The sequence below is a fragment of the Atta colombica genome, unplaced genomic scaffold (genome assembly GCF_001594045.1).
Source record: "Atta colombica isolate Treedump-2 unplaced genomic scaffold, Acol1.0 scaffold145, whole genome shotgun sequence".
Taxonomy (NCBI): domain Eukaryota; kingdom Metazoa; phylum Arthropoda; class Insecta; order Hymenoptera; family Formicidae; genus Atta; species Atta colombica.
In genome coordinates, this window is record NW_017259234.1 from 931,705 (window position 1) to 948,344 (window position 16,640).

Below are 16,640 nucleotides of genomic sequence, written 5' to 3' on the forward strand. Positions count from 1 at the left end.
AATGTGTGTGTGTGAATGTTTGTGTGTGTGCGGCAAGTAAACGAGCGCGCACGTAGAGCAAGGTGCACGGTAGACTACGCGGCTAATTGCCGCTAATTATCGCGCTTACCGCGGTTCGGCTCTTCCTCTCACCTCCACCACCGTCGCCGTCTCCGTCGCCCTCCGCGCGTCGCCGCGGTTTGCCACCCCTACTCGCCCTTTTCTCCCTTAAGCCCGATACAACCCCCTCCCCCGGGCAACCACCTGAAATCCGTTACTCTGGCCTGCCGACGAACTGCGTCTTTCCTACTCTCGCCGCCCACCCCACTAACGACCTAAATGCCGTGGGCTGTCTGCCCTAACTCCTACTCACCCTCACGCGTCCTCCACCATCCTTTCCTCCTTCTCCCGCCCCCGATCTCAGACTCCGACTCGAGTACCGACTCGAGCTCGTTACATTAATTAAACAATATTTGCGATTAATATTTGAGATAATCATCAGCGCCTCAAAGCAGCCTCCGCTCCTCTCGGAGGATGCGGAACATCACGCGTGCTAATCGGATTAGCGCTTGTGAGGCTGCGGCTCCTCTCTCTCTCTCTCTCTCTCTCTTTCTCTAGCTATCTATCTATCTATCTTTCTCCCTCTCTACTCCATCCGTTCTCGGTTTCCGTCTTTCTCTTGTACTTCATTCGCGTCTGCTTGTCTGTCTCTCGCTTTCGCTGCACTACACTGATACGCCGGTAGTTGGAATCGCGCGAAATTGCGACGTCCTTTTGGCGATAATCGTGCCAGTGCTTGAAATAGCGTTAATTCGCGGACGAGTTAAGGATCGTTTCCGGCGTGACGATTGAGATGTTTCTATGTCTACGTGTATCAGTGCGCGTCAATTGTGCTATTGCCGTTAATTTAAGAAATTACGAATTAAAGAAGAGAAGTTAATAGTTTCTTATGATTTTTTTAAACAAAAATTATATCGTACTTTAGAAGTGGATAGGAGACAGCTTTGTTCCATCCTAGAAATTTTATATATTTTTTTAACTACACGTATTTTTTAATAAAATGAAAAAATTATGAAAACATGTTTTCATAGATTTTTCTTTATTGTAATACATACAACATAAAGTTTAATAGCGATTTAGAACCTGGATAAAAAATTATTTCAATAAGAAATGGATATGTTTTTAAAAAAATAATTAAGATAAAATGAAAAAATTTTCATTTAAACTTAAAATTGTTATACGGAGTCTCACAACCACCGCATTTCTTCTTAAGATATTAAATATTCTTGAGGTAATTTTGAGATGAAAAGCCTAATACAAAAATGTCGAGGCTACAATTTTTGACTTATAATTGGTTAAAGATAATAATTCGAAAACTATTATAGTCTCAATATTTTCGTATTAAGATTTTCGTCTCAAAATTACCTCAAGAATATATCCTTAAGAGGAAATGCGGTAGTTGTGAGACACCCTGTATATGTAACATTTATTTTTATACAGAAAACGTCCACTCTCAGTAATTTTTTATAAAAACTGTATATCTGATAAGCTCTTATGTGGGAATTTATTGAACTATTAAAAATTGTTTACATCTATATGCATAATACTATTAAGATTTTTAAGATAAAAGGAGAACATAGCAACACTTCAATGCAACAAGAAGTAATTTCTATTCCCTTGTCCGTCTCATCCAGACAGCGATCCTAATATCGAATAGAAGAGAAGCGCATTCTATTCTAAACTAATTTTAAATTAAAAAATCAAGTTTATACTTTGTCATATATTTTCTATTTATGTTTTCAATTCTATTTTTCCCCATATTTATATTCATTTTTTCCTCTCGTCACACTTTCAGCACCACGGGAATAGGCGCAGGCTTCAGGCCGGTGGAGCCACCAACGTCCCTTTTCTTCTCACCTCATCTGGCCGCCCAGTTCTCGCCACCGCTCTTCGGTAATAAAGTTGTCAGCAGCGCGTCGACATCGTTGACCTCGACGACGCCATCGTTATGGACCACCAGCGACCAGCATCGGCCGGGTAGCCTTCAGGAAATGTTATCTTGGTCGCCAACCGGCTGGCCCGGTTCTATCTGTGGCTGTTGCAAACCCGGTACCGGCGGCACCGGCACCACTGATCTCCATCGAAGTAACAGTCTGGCCGAGCTACGAAGAAAAGCTCAGGAACACTCGACCGCCTCGGCTCTCCTTGGTGGTCTCGCCGGCTTCCCCGGAGGGCTACCCCTGCCTCTTCCCCTGCCGCTGCTGCCGCCCTTGTTGGGTCTTTCCAGGCGACCGGAGCATCATCATCATCATCACCTTCCTGGCGTGGTGCATCAGATACAACCCACTACCAAAGAAGATCCCTAGGATCGCCTCCACAAATGTCGGAATCGTCTCATTAACGCAAGATATAAATTTCAAAGAGATACTCTGCGCGTATCGGATGGTTGCAAAGTCGAAGCTAGACAGCGATATAACAATCTCGGTGAGTTCGGATCTCGATGCTATTTAGAAGCTGAAGAATGTTATATATGAAGAATGTTACAAATATAGAATGTTATAAATATATAGAATGTTATACGTTCTGTGTTCTTTCATATACGGAGACTTATTTTTCTAACTCCTTTAAAGTAAATATTACCGAAAGAAATGATATTTTCTATTAGATTTTATTTTGTAATTCATAGTCCCATCCTTCAAGTCGTTGATTTCATTGAATTAAGAATTTTAAGTTTCCCGAAAGTTATACATCAGCGTCGAAAATTGAACTCATCGATGTTATACCATCAATCTTTGTAAATGCTTTCCTTATTATAATTACATTTTAATCTCCTAGTATTTTTTTTAAACGGAAAAAAGCTTTTCTGAGTTTCGACGTTGTGATAGTTCAAGCAAGTTTAAGGGTCTCAATTCCGGAAGACGACGAAGAATTAACGAACCGCAATGTTACAAGGTGGTAACTTTGGCTTGGTAAGGCGGCTCACGCAAACACTGCAAATTGTATTCATATTGTCTTCGATTGCGACTTGTTAAAGTAAACATGGCGCGAATCCTGTTAAGTAACTTGCGCAATCTTGATAGAAAATTTATTTTAGCTCATATAATACGTTAATTTTTAGAAGAGAGAAGTTTCCGTTTGCAACAAATTTCACAATCAACTTCATTTTTAATTGTACGTAAGACAGGATCGGTTTTATAAAGTTCCGTGAAGTGTAAAGCACTGTTTAATTTGCATTTTTTTTCATTTTAAAAGTTACCAATTAATTATTTATTATTATTCTCGATGTTTCCCGGCTCTCTATCGTTTCGGATTTTGATAAAAATGGGAAACAAACAAGATACCATTAATACTCATTGCATATGCAATAAACCGTTGAATAATGGAGCACTATCAATTTGCAGATTACTTTGTTATATCCGCGAATGTGATGTAAATAGGCGAGGTGCATTACAATAATCTTCTGTAGTATTCTCAGACACATAAACCATTTTCTCACATATGTAATCAGCAATAGCGTCTAAATCTTCATATTATGCAGAATTTATATTTTATTTATTGTCTTAACTTGCGACCTCCAGACACGTTTGTTGTTCGCCACTATTCACTATTTACAACGTATGGAAATCATTCAGTTCCGTGTGTATCGTAAAATGTTTGACAAATCCGTTAATCATAGCGAAGAGTATTCCAGATAAAGTCTGTGAGAAGGGGATATTTCGGACTGACTTTTTGAATTTGGAATGTCAATACGTCGCGATACACATTTGTATTGTACATACATAATGAAAATAAATGCGGCGAGAACGGGAACGAGAACGACGCGCAATCGCGTCGGGACCTGCGAAGATGTATAGCAAAGTGTGTTTACAAATGGTTTCGTTTCCTTCCACGCGAGTATAAGAAGACGCGACGGACCAACACGTGCCTGATGCGCTGTATATTCAATTGCTCGATACGCTCGACCAGTCGATTCGTTCAAGCCACGCGGACAGGTTCGAGTGTGCATTCATCATAAAATTCCTACGAGCGGGAATCGAAATCGATATAATCTCGGTTCAATTTTCGATACTGCTGTCAGAAAGAGGAGAGCAAAATGTCGGATGTTTCGGATACTTGTCGAATTAAATTGATCTCACGGAGATTATATGGGTTTTAATCCCCGGCCACAGATATTAAAGCGAAGAAAACTCGTTTCGAGTTGGCTAACTACTCTTATATGCCTTAAAAATCGTCGATCGGCCGGCAATAATTAACCGGATTTCAAATCTTTGCTACGTTTGCCGAGTACCGTAATTCATTAAATAAAATCCGTCGCAATATTTTGGCGCAGAAATAAAAAAGAGAGAGAGAGAGAGAGAGAGAGAGAGAGCGGGGGAGGGAGAGAGAGAAAGAGAGAAGCGCCAAGCGTGAAAGAAAAGGCGAAATCACTGCACGGATTTAGTTTGATAATTACGATGAGATAATTTCGACGAGATAACGATAATTACATTTATGTTGTAAATCCCTCTGAATTTTTCGCGAAGCGAAAAGCGTAGAAGCGAAACGGACGTAGCTGTTTGTAGAGACCTGTATATTACCTCCCGATAAATAGTCAGTGCTAATCAAAGATAGTCTAATGAAAGGTATAGTGTAAGGTAGCGATTAACTGTGTAGTCAGAACTGTGGTAGCGATAATAAACTTGTTCTCTCATGTGATGAATCCTGTGTGTATAAATCATTCATTCGCATAAATTATCTTGTAGCTGTCCCTCATATAGCGAGTTCACAAGTATTCGAATTCAGTTATCCCGCATTTCGTTCCACCATCCGATTTTCCCGTCCCGAAAATTCCGATTCCATAACTTATTTTGCCCGTGCAGCATGTACCGTGAGATTGCATATCGCGGATATCGCCCCCGCACGATTCGATCTCGGTGCAATAAGTTCTCCATTCTCGCGTCCGCATCAAGAATCGCTCCTTCGATTCCATATAGACAAATAATTGTGCCATAACTGAGAATAGGCGAGGATCGAGTAGAACCGAGATCGAATAAAGACAGAGGAGGTAGAAGAAATAATGCAAGAAGAAGAGAGAAAAGAAAACGCAAGCTTCACGCGGAAGTAGAAGTCGCGAGTGCAAGAGCGAGAGAAGGGGCGCGAGTCGGTGAAGGCAACGGCAAGGGCCGAAGGGAAGACAGAGGGTGAAGGAGGGGGAGAAGGGGGGAAGGGGAGTGTTGGCAATCAATGCTCCTCATAAGAAAAGCTCGCCCTCTCTTATGGGATCAACCCTCCTCGAGGGTACATACCAAGTCTTCTTGCGGAGTAAAAAGAAAGGAGAGAAAGCGCGCGCGGAGGGGTAGGCGTAGAAGAAGGTGGAGGATGAGAAAGAGACAAGAGAGGATGACGGCGTGCGGGAGGGCGAAACGGAGACGCGAGCGAGGGGGTTGTTCCCGGCTCGACCAACCAGCGGCAAGACGCCATTGATCGGCACGTGGCTCCCGGTTGGTGCAACGAATTCCGTTGGGGGTGGAAGGGAGGCAGAGCTCTTCTGCCTCCGTCGGCGGTGGCGGCGGCGGCGGCGGCAGCGGCGGCGGCGGCGGCGGTGACGGCGGAGATGGTGGTGGTGAAGGAGACGGAGATGTGGATAGAGAGAGGAAAATCGGCCCCGCTGGAAGACAGAAAAGTGGCAGAGGGATGGGGGGACAGGAGGGTGGCGGACGCGCGTGTTCTGCACACTCCGTTACACTTACTGGTAAACCGTATTAATCAACGACATCATGGTTTATCCCCTATTCCTCTCCGCTTCCGCGCATCTACCTTCCTTAACCTCCTCTTCCCACTTCCCTCCTTTCTTCCTTCTCTCGCTCCGTCCTCACTTCCACCCCTTCTCCCCTCCTTATCCACCTTCACCACCACCTCTGCGGACTCCATCGCGATCTATAGCCAACGCGCACCGACATAGTCTTACAGCACCCTTGCCCAGCGTAGCGCGAGATAGAAAGACGAGAAAGCGCCGGGTGAGGAAAGGGGTGAAAGGACGAGGGAGGGTGAATCAAGGCGCCGGGCCACTTTGGGAGAGGCGATCGACGCTTAACGATGTCTCTCGATACCCATTACGCGGCTAGCCGGGATTCAACGAGCCGGTACCGTCGTTCTCGCGTCATTGTGTGCAGAGAACAGACTGGCGTTCGCAGAAAAATTCGATTGATCCTACGTACCCTACCCCCGGATACGAGTTCCTTCCTCGTAACTCGTCAGAACGCGATGGGCGGATTTTGCGGATACTCTGTCTTTCCACCCCCGCATCGCCGCCGCTTAGTGGTCCTTTACAATTCAGACAACGCGCGCAGAGTATCTCTTTTACGGCGAACACGATCTTCGCGGCCATGCGAATAAAATAGCTGTTGACACGAGAGACGGTTCCTGCTAAGATTCGAAGTAATACTTTATCGAAGAAGAAAAGAATTGAATAGAAGAATAGAATTGAAAAGAAGAATAGAATTGAATTCCTTATGTGTGCGAGAATATATCAATCGATATTCACAAGAAATATTTGAAAAAAATAATAGATTTAATACAGAACAGGAGAAGAGCCTTTATTCGTTTAATTTAAACATCAAAAAATATTGAACGGTTAATTAGAAGATCAACATCGTAAATAAGATTACTTCATGTAATCTTAAAATTGAATTTGTATATAGTTCTTCTCAGATCTCGATGTAAAATGAAGGCAATGCAGTTAAGCATACAATGCAACAAATAAAATAATAAAATAAAATTCAAGTCAACTAGTTTATTAATATTTTTAACTAATAATTTTTAACTAACGAAGATGGTAAAAATAGCGGAAACAATATCCATACTATTTTTGTTAATAAAAATTATTTTGTTAATAAATTACTCAAAGAAATTGGATTATCTTCTACACTGTTGAAGAAGTAATCCCTCTAATAGTGTAGAAGATAATCCAATCTCTTGAGTTAAATAACATTTTGTTACTTTTAATTTTCTTAACTTCATGTGTATTCGAAATGAAGATTAATCCATTTCTGTGGTTAGTTTCAAAATAAACAACATTTATATTAAAGCACTCAATAAATAATAAATTAAAATTTGAATCAAATTTAATATATTTTCTTAAATTAAATTGTTTAACTTTATTGTTTTAGTTAAATTAACGACATATTGAGTAGAAACAATGGCGATCTATTTTAGAAATAATAAAAAACATTTCAAATTTTGCATATAACTTGACATCATAAATAATTAACAGTATAACTTTGTTCAATGTTGATTTTATTTTTACATATTACGTTACATATTACAAGCCATATTAATATTTACTTACTTTTAACGTAAGTTCAGTTTTCAGTACTCTTATCTTTGTTAATAAAAATTGTCATCTTAATAAACTTGTCATCTTGAATTTTGCTCATTGTTGGCTTTCTACATATATACAATATCTAAATTGAGATTATTCTTTTCTTCTTATTTTTATTACAATCGATAATTAAATGTCATTTCGCTGCGCGATACCGGGATCAATCTCAATCCAAAAGCGCGGGGAAGGGCTCGTTTTAATCGGGTACGAATAACTGATTTTCTAGCATCACGAGATTCACGCTTAACAGAGAGAAGATGGTTGAAGCTGCCTGACGCCGGTAGACAGTGATTAATACCGCGACGTCGTCTGGCGTCTTTCTCCCATACCATCTCTCTTTCCACCCCTTCGTCCGCCGATGCGTAGGGTCGTGCGCAAGAGGGCGTGCTCCGTTTCACCTCTCTCTCGTCCCGTCATCTCTGCGTTACCCCCGAAGCGCGCACTCCGCGGTAAAAGGTTTTACGAAATTCATTGTCAGGCAATTTGCATGTCAAAGCCGCTGAGAAACGTGGCGTTCCAGGACTCGGCAGCAACAGCAGAAGCACCAGCAGCATTATATGCTACCATCGAGTGTCTGTCTCTACACTCGACTCTTTCTTCTTGGACTTCGCTGCGCCGTCGCGTCGCCACTTTCAGCCTGATAGAATTAGGAAAAAATAACTTTACGTGCACGATGTCATGAATGAAGGCAATTGTTTATTACACGGCTTGATCTTCTTTTCGATCACTTCGGACCATTGCGTGACACTAATGATATGTACCTCGACATGTTTGATCATCGAAAAATGTTCTTTATGATAACATACTAATTAAAATAACAAAATCGTAATAATAATTTGTATTACGTCGATAGATCTCCTTTGCGTTTTTTCTAATATACTGAATAGTTTAACCACATACTTCTATTATTTTTTTAACAGAAGAAGGAGAATATTAAAAAATTGATGCTCCAATTTTCATCTTAAAAGCTCTCCAGTATCTTTCTTAACTTTTCCGCAGACTCTCTTATTCCCTCTCAAAAGAAAACGTTTTAACGTGATTAAAGCTCCAAAATGAAAAAAAAGGGAGAAAACTTTCTTGCAAGCTTTCAATGGATAACAAATATATTTCCCTTCTATTGTTTTATTCATCGATGCTCCGACCTCTTTAGCTTACTATTCTCTGTCCTAATGTATGGTTCTATCATTTATCTTGGTATTATAAGTAAAAAAATGAAGCGATACAACCACTCTTCTCGATAAAATTTGAATGATATAAATTATAATCAACGTTTACACAATTTGTAACGATAATAACGTATACGCCGTTAAAATGAGAGATGCAAAGGCTCCGCCGGACAAAGAGGAGGACGCGGGTGGAAAAAGTCGAAGGAAGGGAGACCTTTCTCGGATCCTCCCCGATATAACGCCTTATAAAGAATAAAGCCACGGGCGGCGAGGGCGAGCGGAGAATTTATTGAGGTTGTCTGGCGAAACTAAGGGGATCAGAAGCCGCAATGATTTTCAATTTTCGAATCCACTTCGCGGTCGTTCCTTCGTTCTCTTTTCGACTCCAGCGGGGAGATCGGATCGACATATCTGGTTCACGTGTAACGTATACAGGATAGACGTAATCCCGCCCGCGGGAAAAACTCGTTCTCTCGCTCTGCCCCTGTTTCATCCCCCGACGCCGGATTGTGTCCGCGTACTTGTTAGGAGCGGTATCGATATCGATTCGACTACCATCGATCTCATTTATCCCGTCAGTCTAATTTGTTTCCTATAATCTTCTTTTGCATTCTGATTGCAGGAACAAAGAGTTTATTTCCAAACTGTACAAAATACATGTCATAGAAAACTTGATGTATTGCGTGTTACAATAAAGTTTTTGACATTAAGATAATTTAGATATAGTTTCTTCAATCAATAAATATAGAGAATATCAGAAAATAATTATTTTACAGAAATCAGACTTTGTGCTTAATTGGAATAAAGAGAAGTAAAAAAGTTATTTAATTGCAATATCATTAAAAAAAATATGATTATACGAGAAGATACGAGTAAAAAATATTTGCATTTCTATTAAAACCGATCCTCGTTAAAATTTTTGTGTTGAATTTTTAACATATTCAAATGTCTATGAATTTAACATAATTTAATATAATTTTTATTTGTTGATTGTTATTTAAATACTTTATGTTAAATTATTATTGTTTAACATTTCTTACAATTAGTATTAAAATAACATATTTTATGAGTAAGCAAACAAATAATGTGAAAATAATGTATTTTAAAACGTAATTCTAAGATAAATAAATGAAACCTTAACTTAACATAATAAATGTTAGTTTTACTAAATAAATATGCAAATTTACTTACAACTTGTGTTATATTTTTGTATTAATCTTTTACATAATATTTATGTTTCCTAAAAAATTAAAATAACGCTAAAATTTGATGGATCGTTTAAAAAACGTAAAATGTATTAAATTTAACAAAAATTTTCGAAGTATGTAATCAAATTATTATTAAATCAAATTATTATTAAATCATTAGCAGTCTCTTTTGTTTATCATGAATTCTGATTACATTATTGAAGAAAATATTCGAAAGAACATTTAGAAAAAAGTGTTTTGTTATTTATGAACAATTAAAGCCGTGCAAAGAATTTTTGGAGTTCTAGTAAAGGTGAAAATGGGACCTTATCTGTTTATAAAATTCGTATTAAAAAAGCTTTGAGAAGTTTAGAAAATAATAAAGCAGTATAATTAAAATTTTTAACTTTAAACTTTACAGCACACACATAAACTTTACAGTATAATAAACATTTTTATAAACTTTATCTTTAATATAATTAAATTTTTATAAATTTTACAAATATAATTTTAGAAGTTTATCAATCAAAAACTTTTCTACCCAACTATTAAGATTAAAGAATCAATATTACAGTCTTTAGTTATTTTATTTTCAATAGAAAACATTACACGAGTATTAATATGATTTTAATTTATTGAAATTTCTTTCAACACATGTCACAATTACAGATAGAGTGAAATATATTTGTAAAACTTTGATTATATTTGAGAATATTTTTCTTTTAGATTATTTTTTATTATATAAATTAATAATTATTTTCTTTTTTTGCGAATCCCTTCCAGAGAACTAAACACCTGCAGTGCACCTTCAACATCTCCTTTTGCATGGCTCTGTTTATGACTATAATTGCATGATATTATAGAATAATTAAGCATTCCATTTTTAAAATTATTGTTGCTATAATGTCGATAATAATAATCTTATCTATATATGATTCAGACATGAAAAATTGTACTATAAATTATGATAATTTCAAAGATTAATATAGTAAAACATTATGAAATAAATGATAAATAAAATAAATTTTTATTCGGTAAATGCAATTGCAATTACAGATAACTATTTTCTTAAATTTATTACTATTTATGTAATAATAATAACTAAAAACCATGTTTAAAAAACTAAAGATTTGTAAGCAATGCGTGACTATTATTAATAGTACAATTAACTATATTTGCATGGTTAAAACTAGTGTGTCCGATGAATACACCTAACATTCGAATAAATGAATAAAAATGAATGAAAATGCTCATTCGAATATACTTCTTTTTTATTCAAGAAATGGATAAATACCTTTTCATTCCATTTGAATGAATATTTTTTGAATATGATTACGAATATTTTCGTTTTGCATTCACTTTTACTCTATATTATCTGCACATTATAACTTGCAAGCCTGCAAGAGAAAACAGAAATCTATACAAACAATTACTACTACGATTATACCGCGCGCTTAGTCCGCCACCTATACAATGGGCGTCCTTGTTTAACCTATAGGTTAAACAAAGATATTTTTATTAGAAATAAATAATATATCTCGGAATTTAATGTCCACAGATAATGAATGACGCGCCCAAGACATCTTATAACATGTTTATGACATTACTGTGATCGGAATTATATTGGAATATGTATGGCGTTCTATAGATATTTATAAATTAAAAATATATTACTTTATCTAAAATATTTTTCAAAATTTTTAAGTTTCCTTCATAAAATTTGAATATTACAATGACAAAAATAAATAAAATTCATTTTTTTTTTACTTAAAGTCACATTAAAGTGCCGATTATAATTAAGGGTAACGATTGCTTATTGAAGCTTTTTTTCAGTTTATATTTTGTTTGAATGAATATGAATACCCGTTAAATATTCATAGTTTTGTGTAAATAAATATTTTTCGAGAAACCCAAAATTTTAAATGAATATACGATTACATTTTTTAAATGAAAATTTTGAATAAATACAATTTGAAGATCAATTACAATTTTTTGTATTCATTGTAGGCACACTAGAGTTGAAACAACTCTGAATATGCAGTTGTCCCAAAAAATGACTATAAATTACTATTAATATACTATAAGTTAAATTACGGCAACCATTTTTTTCCTCTCACAGTGAAGGAATCAAGTAGCGGAAAAGATATCATTGGAGATATCGGGGAATTTTCGAATTCTACTTGCGCAGCGATGCCGAAAATAGTGCGAGATGCTGAACGACCGCACCGCACCGGTTCGATCGGCACGTGGCGGTCGGTGCCGTGAAAGGCGAAGACGCGAAAATGATCGGGGAGCGGCGCGGTCCCTAATGGAATTATAAATTCAATACCGGCCGGCACAGCGCACCTGAGTCTGTTTCCTGGTATCCGGATAGATTTTCTCGCTCTGGATGCACGCGGTGTATATATACGGGACATATGCGCGCCGTGTGTGTGACGTGACCGTGTGCAAAGCGTATAGATATAGTTGTCTCGCTTGCGCATGTATCGCCGCCGCCACCGTAATTGCCATCCTAATAATTGTCACGGTGTACGAACGCGTACCGCAGCCGCGCGTCCTGCATCGTGTGTTTCCGAGTAAATGATGGCCCGCTATCCAATCTACGTTCATCGAACGAAACCGCGTAACCGAAGATTAGTCGCATACGTGTGATAGCGTTACGCGCGTGTCTATGTGTACGTTCGCATGAATCACTCGCGTGACGTTTCTAATTGCGGATATTATTACAGCGCGAGAGATCTATCTCGACGATGAGAATCGATGAGGGACATAAAGAGATGGTTTCGGGTTTGTCGAAACTAATTTCGCTCAGATTTTCTCTTATGCAGAAAAGGTAGAAAAAAATATTTGCGTTAAAACCGATCCTTGTTAAAAGTTTTGTATTTTTAATATATTCAAATGTTAGTTTAACACAATGTGATTGTGTTACTTGAATATTTTGTGTTAGATTAATATTCAACATTTCTTAGTGCTAAAATAACACTATTTATGAGTAAATGAACAATTAACATAAAGATCATATATGTATTTTAAAAAGTAAATTCTGAGGTAAATGAATATAAAATGTATTATTTTAACATTTTTTAAGTATTAATTTTACTGAAGAAATATACTTCCACAAATTGTGTCAGAGTTATATTTTGTGTTAACTTTTGATCTAATTTTACATGAATTTTTACATAATATTTCGTTATACTTCTTAACATATTTATCTTGTGTTAACATTAAAAAGTTAATACTTACATACATACATACAAACATTAAAAGTTAATAATTACATAAATTAACATCAAATTTGGTGAACCTTTTGAGACACGTGAAATGTGTTAAAATTATCACAAATTTCCCAATTGTGTACAAGAAAAAAGATACTGTTTTTTTCCAGATGAAACTTTCCGAAAAAAATTTGCGTTTCGAGGTTACTGAAAATAAGCGAGAGAGATTCATTTTAAACTTTTGTTATGAAGAATTCACGTTGGTGAGATATTGGATAATTGAATACTTATAATTACGCGATTATGTGACGATGTGAGTGAAGAAGAAAATTAGCAAACTTGTTAATTCACTACTATACTGCATATTCATTACTATTATATATTATTATATAAAATCATGTGAATTATTAGATACTTGATAAACTCGTTGGATGTAACGAATATGGGAATGTGAATATTATTAGAGTTAGTAGAGCAAATAACCGTCGCGCGCGCGGTAAACCTCTAAAATAATCGAGTCGCATTATGTCAATTAAAAATGTAAGAAAAATCAAATTGAGTTCCATGTACGTGATAAATTCTGTAAGCTTGATCTTGATCAAATACATGAAGCATCTTTTTTAAAAGCATTAATCTGTCTTTTCTCTCTTTTGGCTTTTATTCTATAATCCTTAACGATGTTATTATTAAATGATTGTTATTGGTAAACAACTTTTTTTATTTTATAACAAAAAAAGATATAATTGTCCTAAACAACAATTAGAAAAATTGTTATTTTTTGTTACCATTTTGTTGCTAATAAATAACATTATGTATAGATTAGTGTTTATTTAACAAAGTATTCATTAACGACAATCATTTGATAGCAATATCAATTAAGGATCTCAAAGAGAACAGTACCTTTATAGTCGTGCAAACTATAAATAAAATTAGTTCAAGATTATACATTCATGCAAACATAATTCATGCAAACATAATTTCATTCCGGTCATATGTACATTTTATTATATTCACCAAGCCAAATTCGGTACATCGGCTTATTTGAAAATTGATAATCGCTATCTTGTTGCTCGCAACAAATCAGTCTCGAACGATACATCCCTATCTTCAAGTATCTCGCACGCGTCGGGTTGTATCCTTCACTACGGTCGTATTATCGAGATTGGGTTCACCTCCTTCTGCCCCCCACCCTCCTTGCCAACCAGGCATCATCCTCTCTCACCCTCTTCTCTCTCTCTCTCTCTCTCTCTCTCTCTCTCTCTCTCTTTCTCCCTCTCCCTCTCCCTCTCCCTCTCCCTCTCTACGGTTCTGTAGCCCCAATCACACCGGCAGCCGCTAAGTGCGATCCATTACGCGTAATGGAATGCGCCAATTATAACATTTGCTGAATAATTGGCGGACGCTCGGCTGCGCCTGCCGATGGTGCAGGCCGGCACATAGGGTATATATGCAGAGGTGGCTGAAAGGGATAGCGGGGGGGGGGGGAGAGAGGATGGCCGATGTGTGGGTGGTTGTGTGGCACCCGCTCGATACGCGCGCGCACCTATACACACGCACGCACACATGTGCGTAACACGCGCGCGGCATGGCAAACATCAAATAAATCATTTAATAAATTTTGCGGAAGTGGTGGTGGTGATGGTGGCGGCGGTGATGGTAGTGGTAAACTCTAAAAGGCTAGTCCGTTATTTTGCAGTGACGTTCACGAATGCCGGCAATGACGGCTAGTATATTTCTCGTCGTTCTTTACATTTCTTTACACCTTTCTTAAACTTGTCGACGCATGTCGTGCGTAAAAAGTAAAAGTATATAGTATTATTATAAAGTATATAGTATTAAATATATTGATATCTTCCTTCATTAAATGCATCATTGATAAGCATCCCGATTCTATTCCGATACTTTTCGAGAGAGTATCGGCACATTGTGAGAGCAGAAAAGAAAAAGGAACAAGAGTAACGAAACTTAAACTAGAGCAAGGAAATTTCGAGATGGGATCAATACCTTGATATCAACACCGTTAAGATAACTTATGAAGAATATAATATAGTGGCACGATGGAAAAAGTGCGAATAATGTTGTTAAATAAAACAAGGAATAATATTTATAAAGATAAAATGGAGATGCGATGAAAGAAGAAAGAGATTAAGGGTGGGTTGTTTGACCTTTCGATTCAAACTTCAGCTCACTCTCTTATTCTCTTATGTTCTTAGGCTAGGTTGTTCCACCGTTTACTTTTCGGTAAACTTCAGTTCATTGTTCTTACTCTCTTACACTCTTATTTTTTTATTCTTTTGTTTATCCAGTAGATACGTTATTACATAGTTCATCGGAAGGTGGAACAATCAGCTTTTACTGTTTATTCATCCATTAGATAAATTATCATTAATAATCACACAATTTATCCGAAGATGGAACAACTAATCTTAAAAAATGCTTGTTACATAATATCAAATTATACTCATTTTAAGTTTATTTTTAGTTATTTCTTCAGATCGCCACTACTCCTACTCTTGTCGTTAAATAAAAATAATAAAATTAAATAATTTAACTCAAGAAAACTCACATAAAATTTGACTCAAATGTATAATAATATGTTATTTACTTTTTTTAAATTCGTACATTACGTTAATATAGATATTATTTACTTTGAAGCTAAGCAATTCAATCAAAGAAATGGATTGATTTACATTTTAACACACATAGAAATTAAAAGTAACAAAATATTTATAATGTTATTTAACTCAGGGGATTAAATTATTACTGCGCGCCTTTGATAGTGTACAATGACAAATATTATCACAAAACTCATATCAAATTACGCAGTAAAGATTAAGAATTGCAACTAATCAAAATAATTTATATTTTAATTCATTTTATTCTAATCGATCGAATTTTAATCTCCAATTTACAATCCGCAATTTTCAATGCGTAATCTGATACAAGCTTAGCAGTTTTTTCAAATTGCGAATAACTTACTCTACGAAGTGTCCATAAAATATGTCGGTATAACATAGAGAGGGCAAAGATAAATGAAAAGTGATAGCCGATATCACGTTTCATTAAAAAAAAAATGGAAACTTGAAAATCTATGTTGAAACTACGGTAATCCTGCCATATTTTCTGCAATATTAAATTAAAAATATATTTTTTATACACGAGACGGGGTTCTATAATAAATACTTTTATAGAATGCGCGTATCGTTCAATTTCCCGTTGACTCTGAAAATATTACGCGTGTTTTAAAACATATACGCTCCACTAGTAACGCAATTTTTCAATTACATCAATTAACTCTTCAAACATTTACATCGCTCGAGACTCGAACTTCCGCACGCTTTTTTCGTTCCCCTTCCTCCCCCCTCCCCCTGATATCCAGGGTTTCCACGAGTTTCGCATCGACAGCACGCAGATAAATTTGACGCGCTGTATAAATATATAAAAAAAAATGCGAATAAAAAGAGAAGATCGGATCGTTGTAACAAATCCAGCCTCAAAAGCGTCAAAGAGCGTCGGCGGTGGCGATTAAGATCCTCATGCGAAATTGATGCTAATTGATTTAATCCGACCGGTATTTACGGCGGGCAAATGAAACGAGTGTTTTCACCATGACGTCAGATACCGGTACTGGTATAATATCAGTCTCACCCCCTTTTTCATCCCGGTCGCCGTCGCCGCACACCGACACCGTCGTCGGGGATGCGTAAAAACGCCGTTCGCGCATACGTCGACG

At 36.8% G+C, this 16,640-nt stretch overlaps 1 protein-coding gene across 1 annotated transcript in view; it reads left to right on the plus strand.

Moving 5' to 3' along the window:
- The window catches only part of LOC108685057 (cone-rod homeobox protein), a 21,748-nt gene extending 19,403 nt beyond the window's left edge, over positions 1-2,345 (plus strand). Inside the window, exon 4 of the mRNA XM_018189676.1 lies at positions 1,835-2,345. Within this exon, the coding sequence (XP_018045165.1) occupies positions 1,835-2,345 (511 nt within the window). The remainder of the gene's footprint in view (positions 1-1,834) is intronic.
- The last annotated feature ends 14,295 nt before the right edge of the window (positions 2,346-16,640 follow it).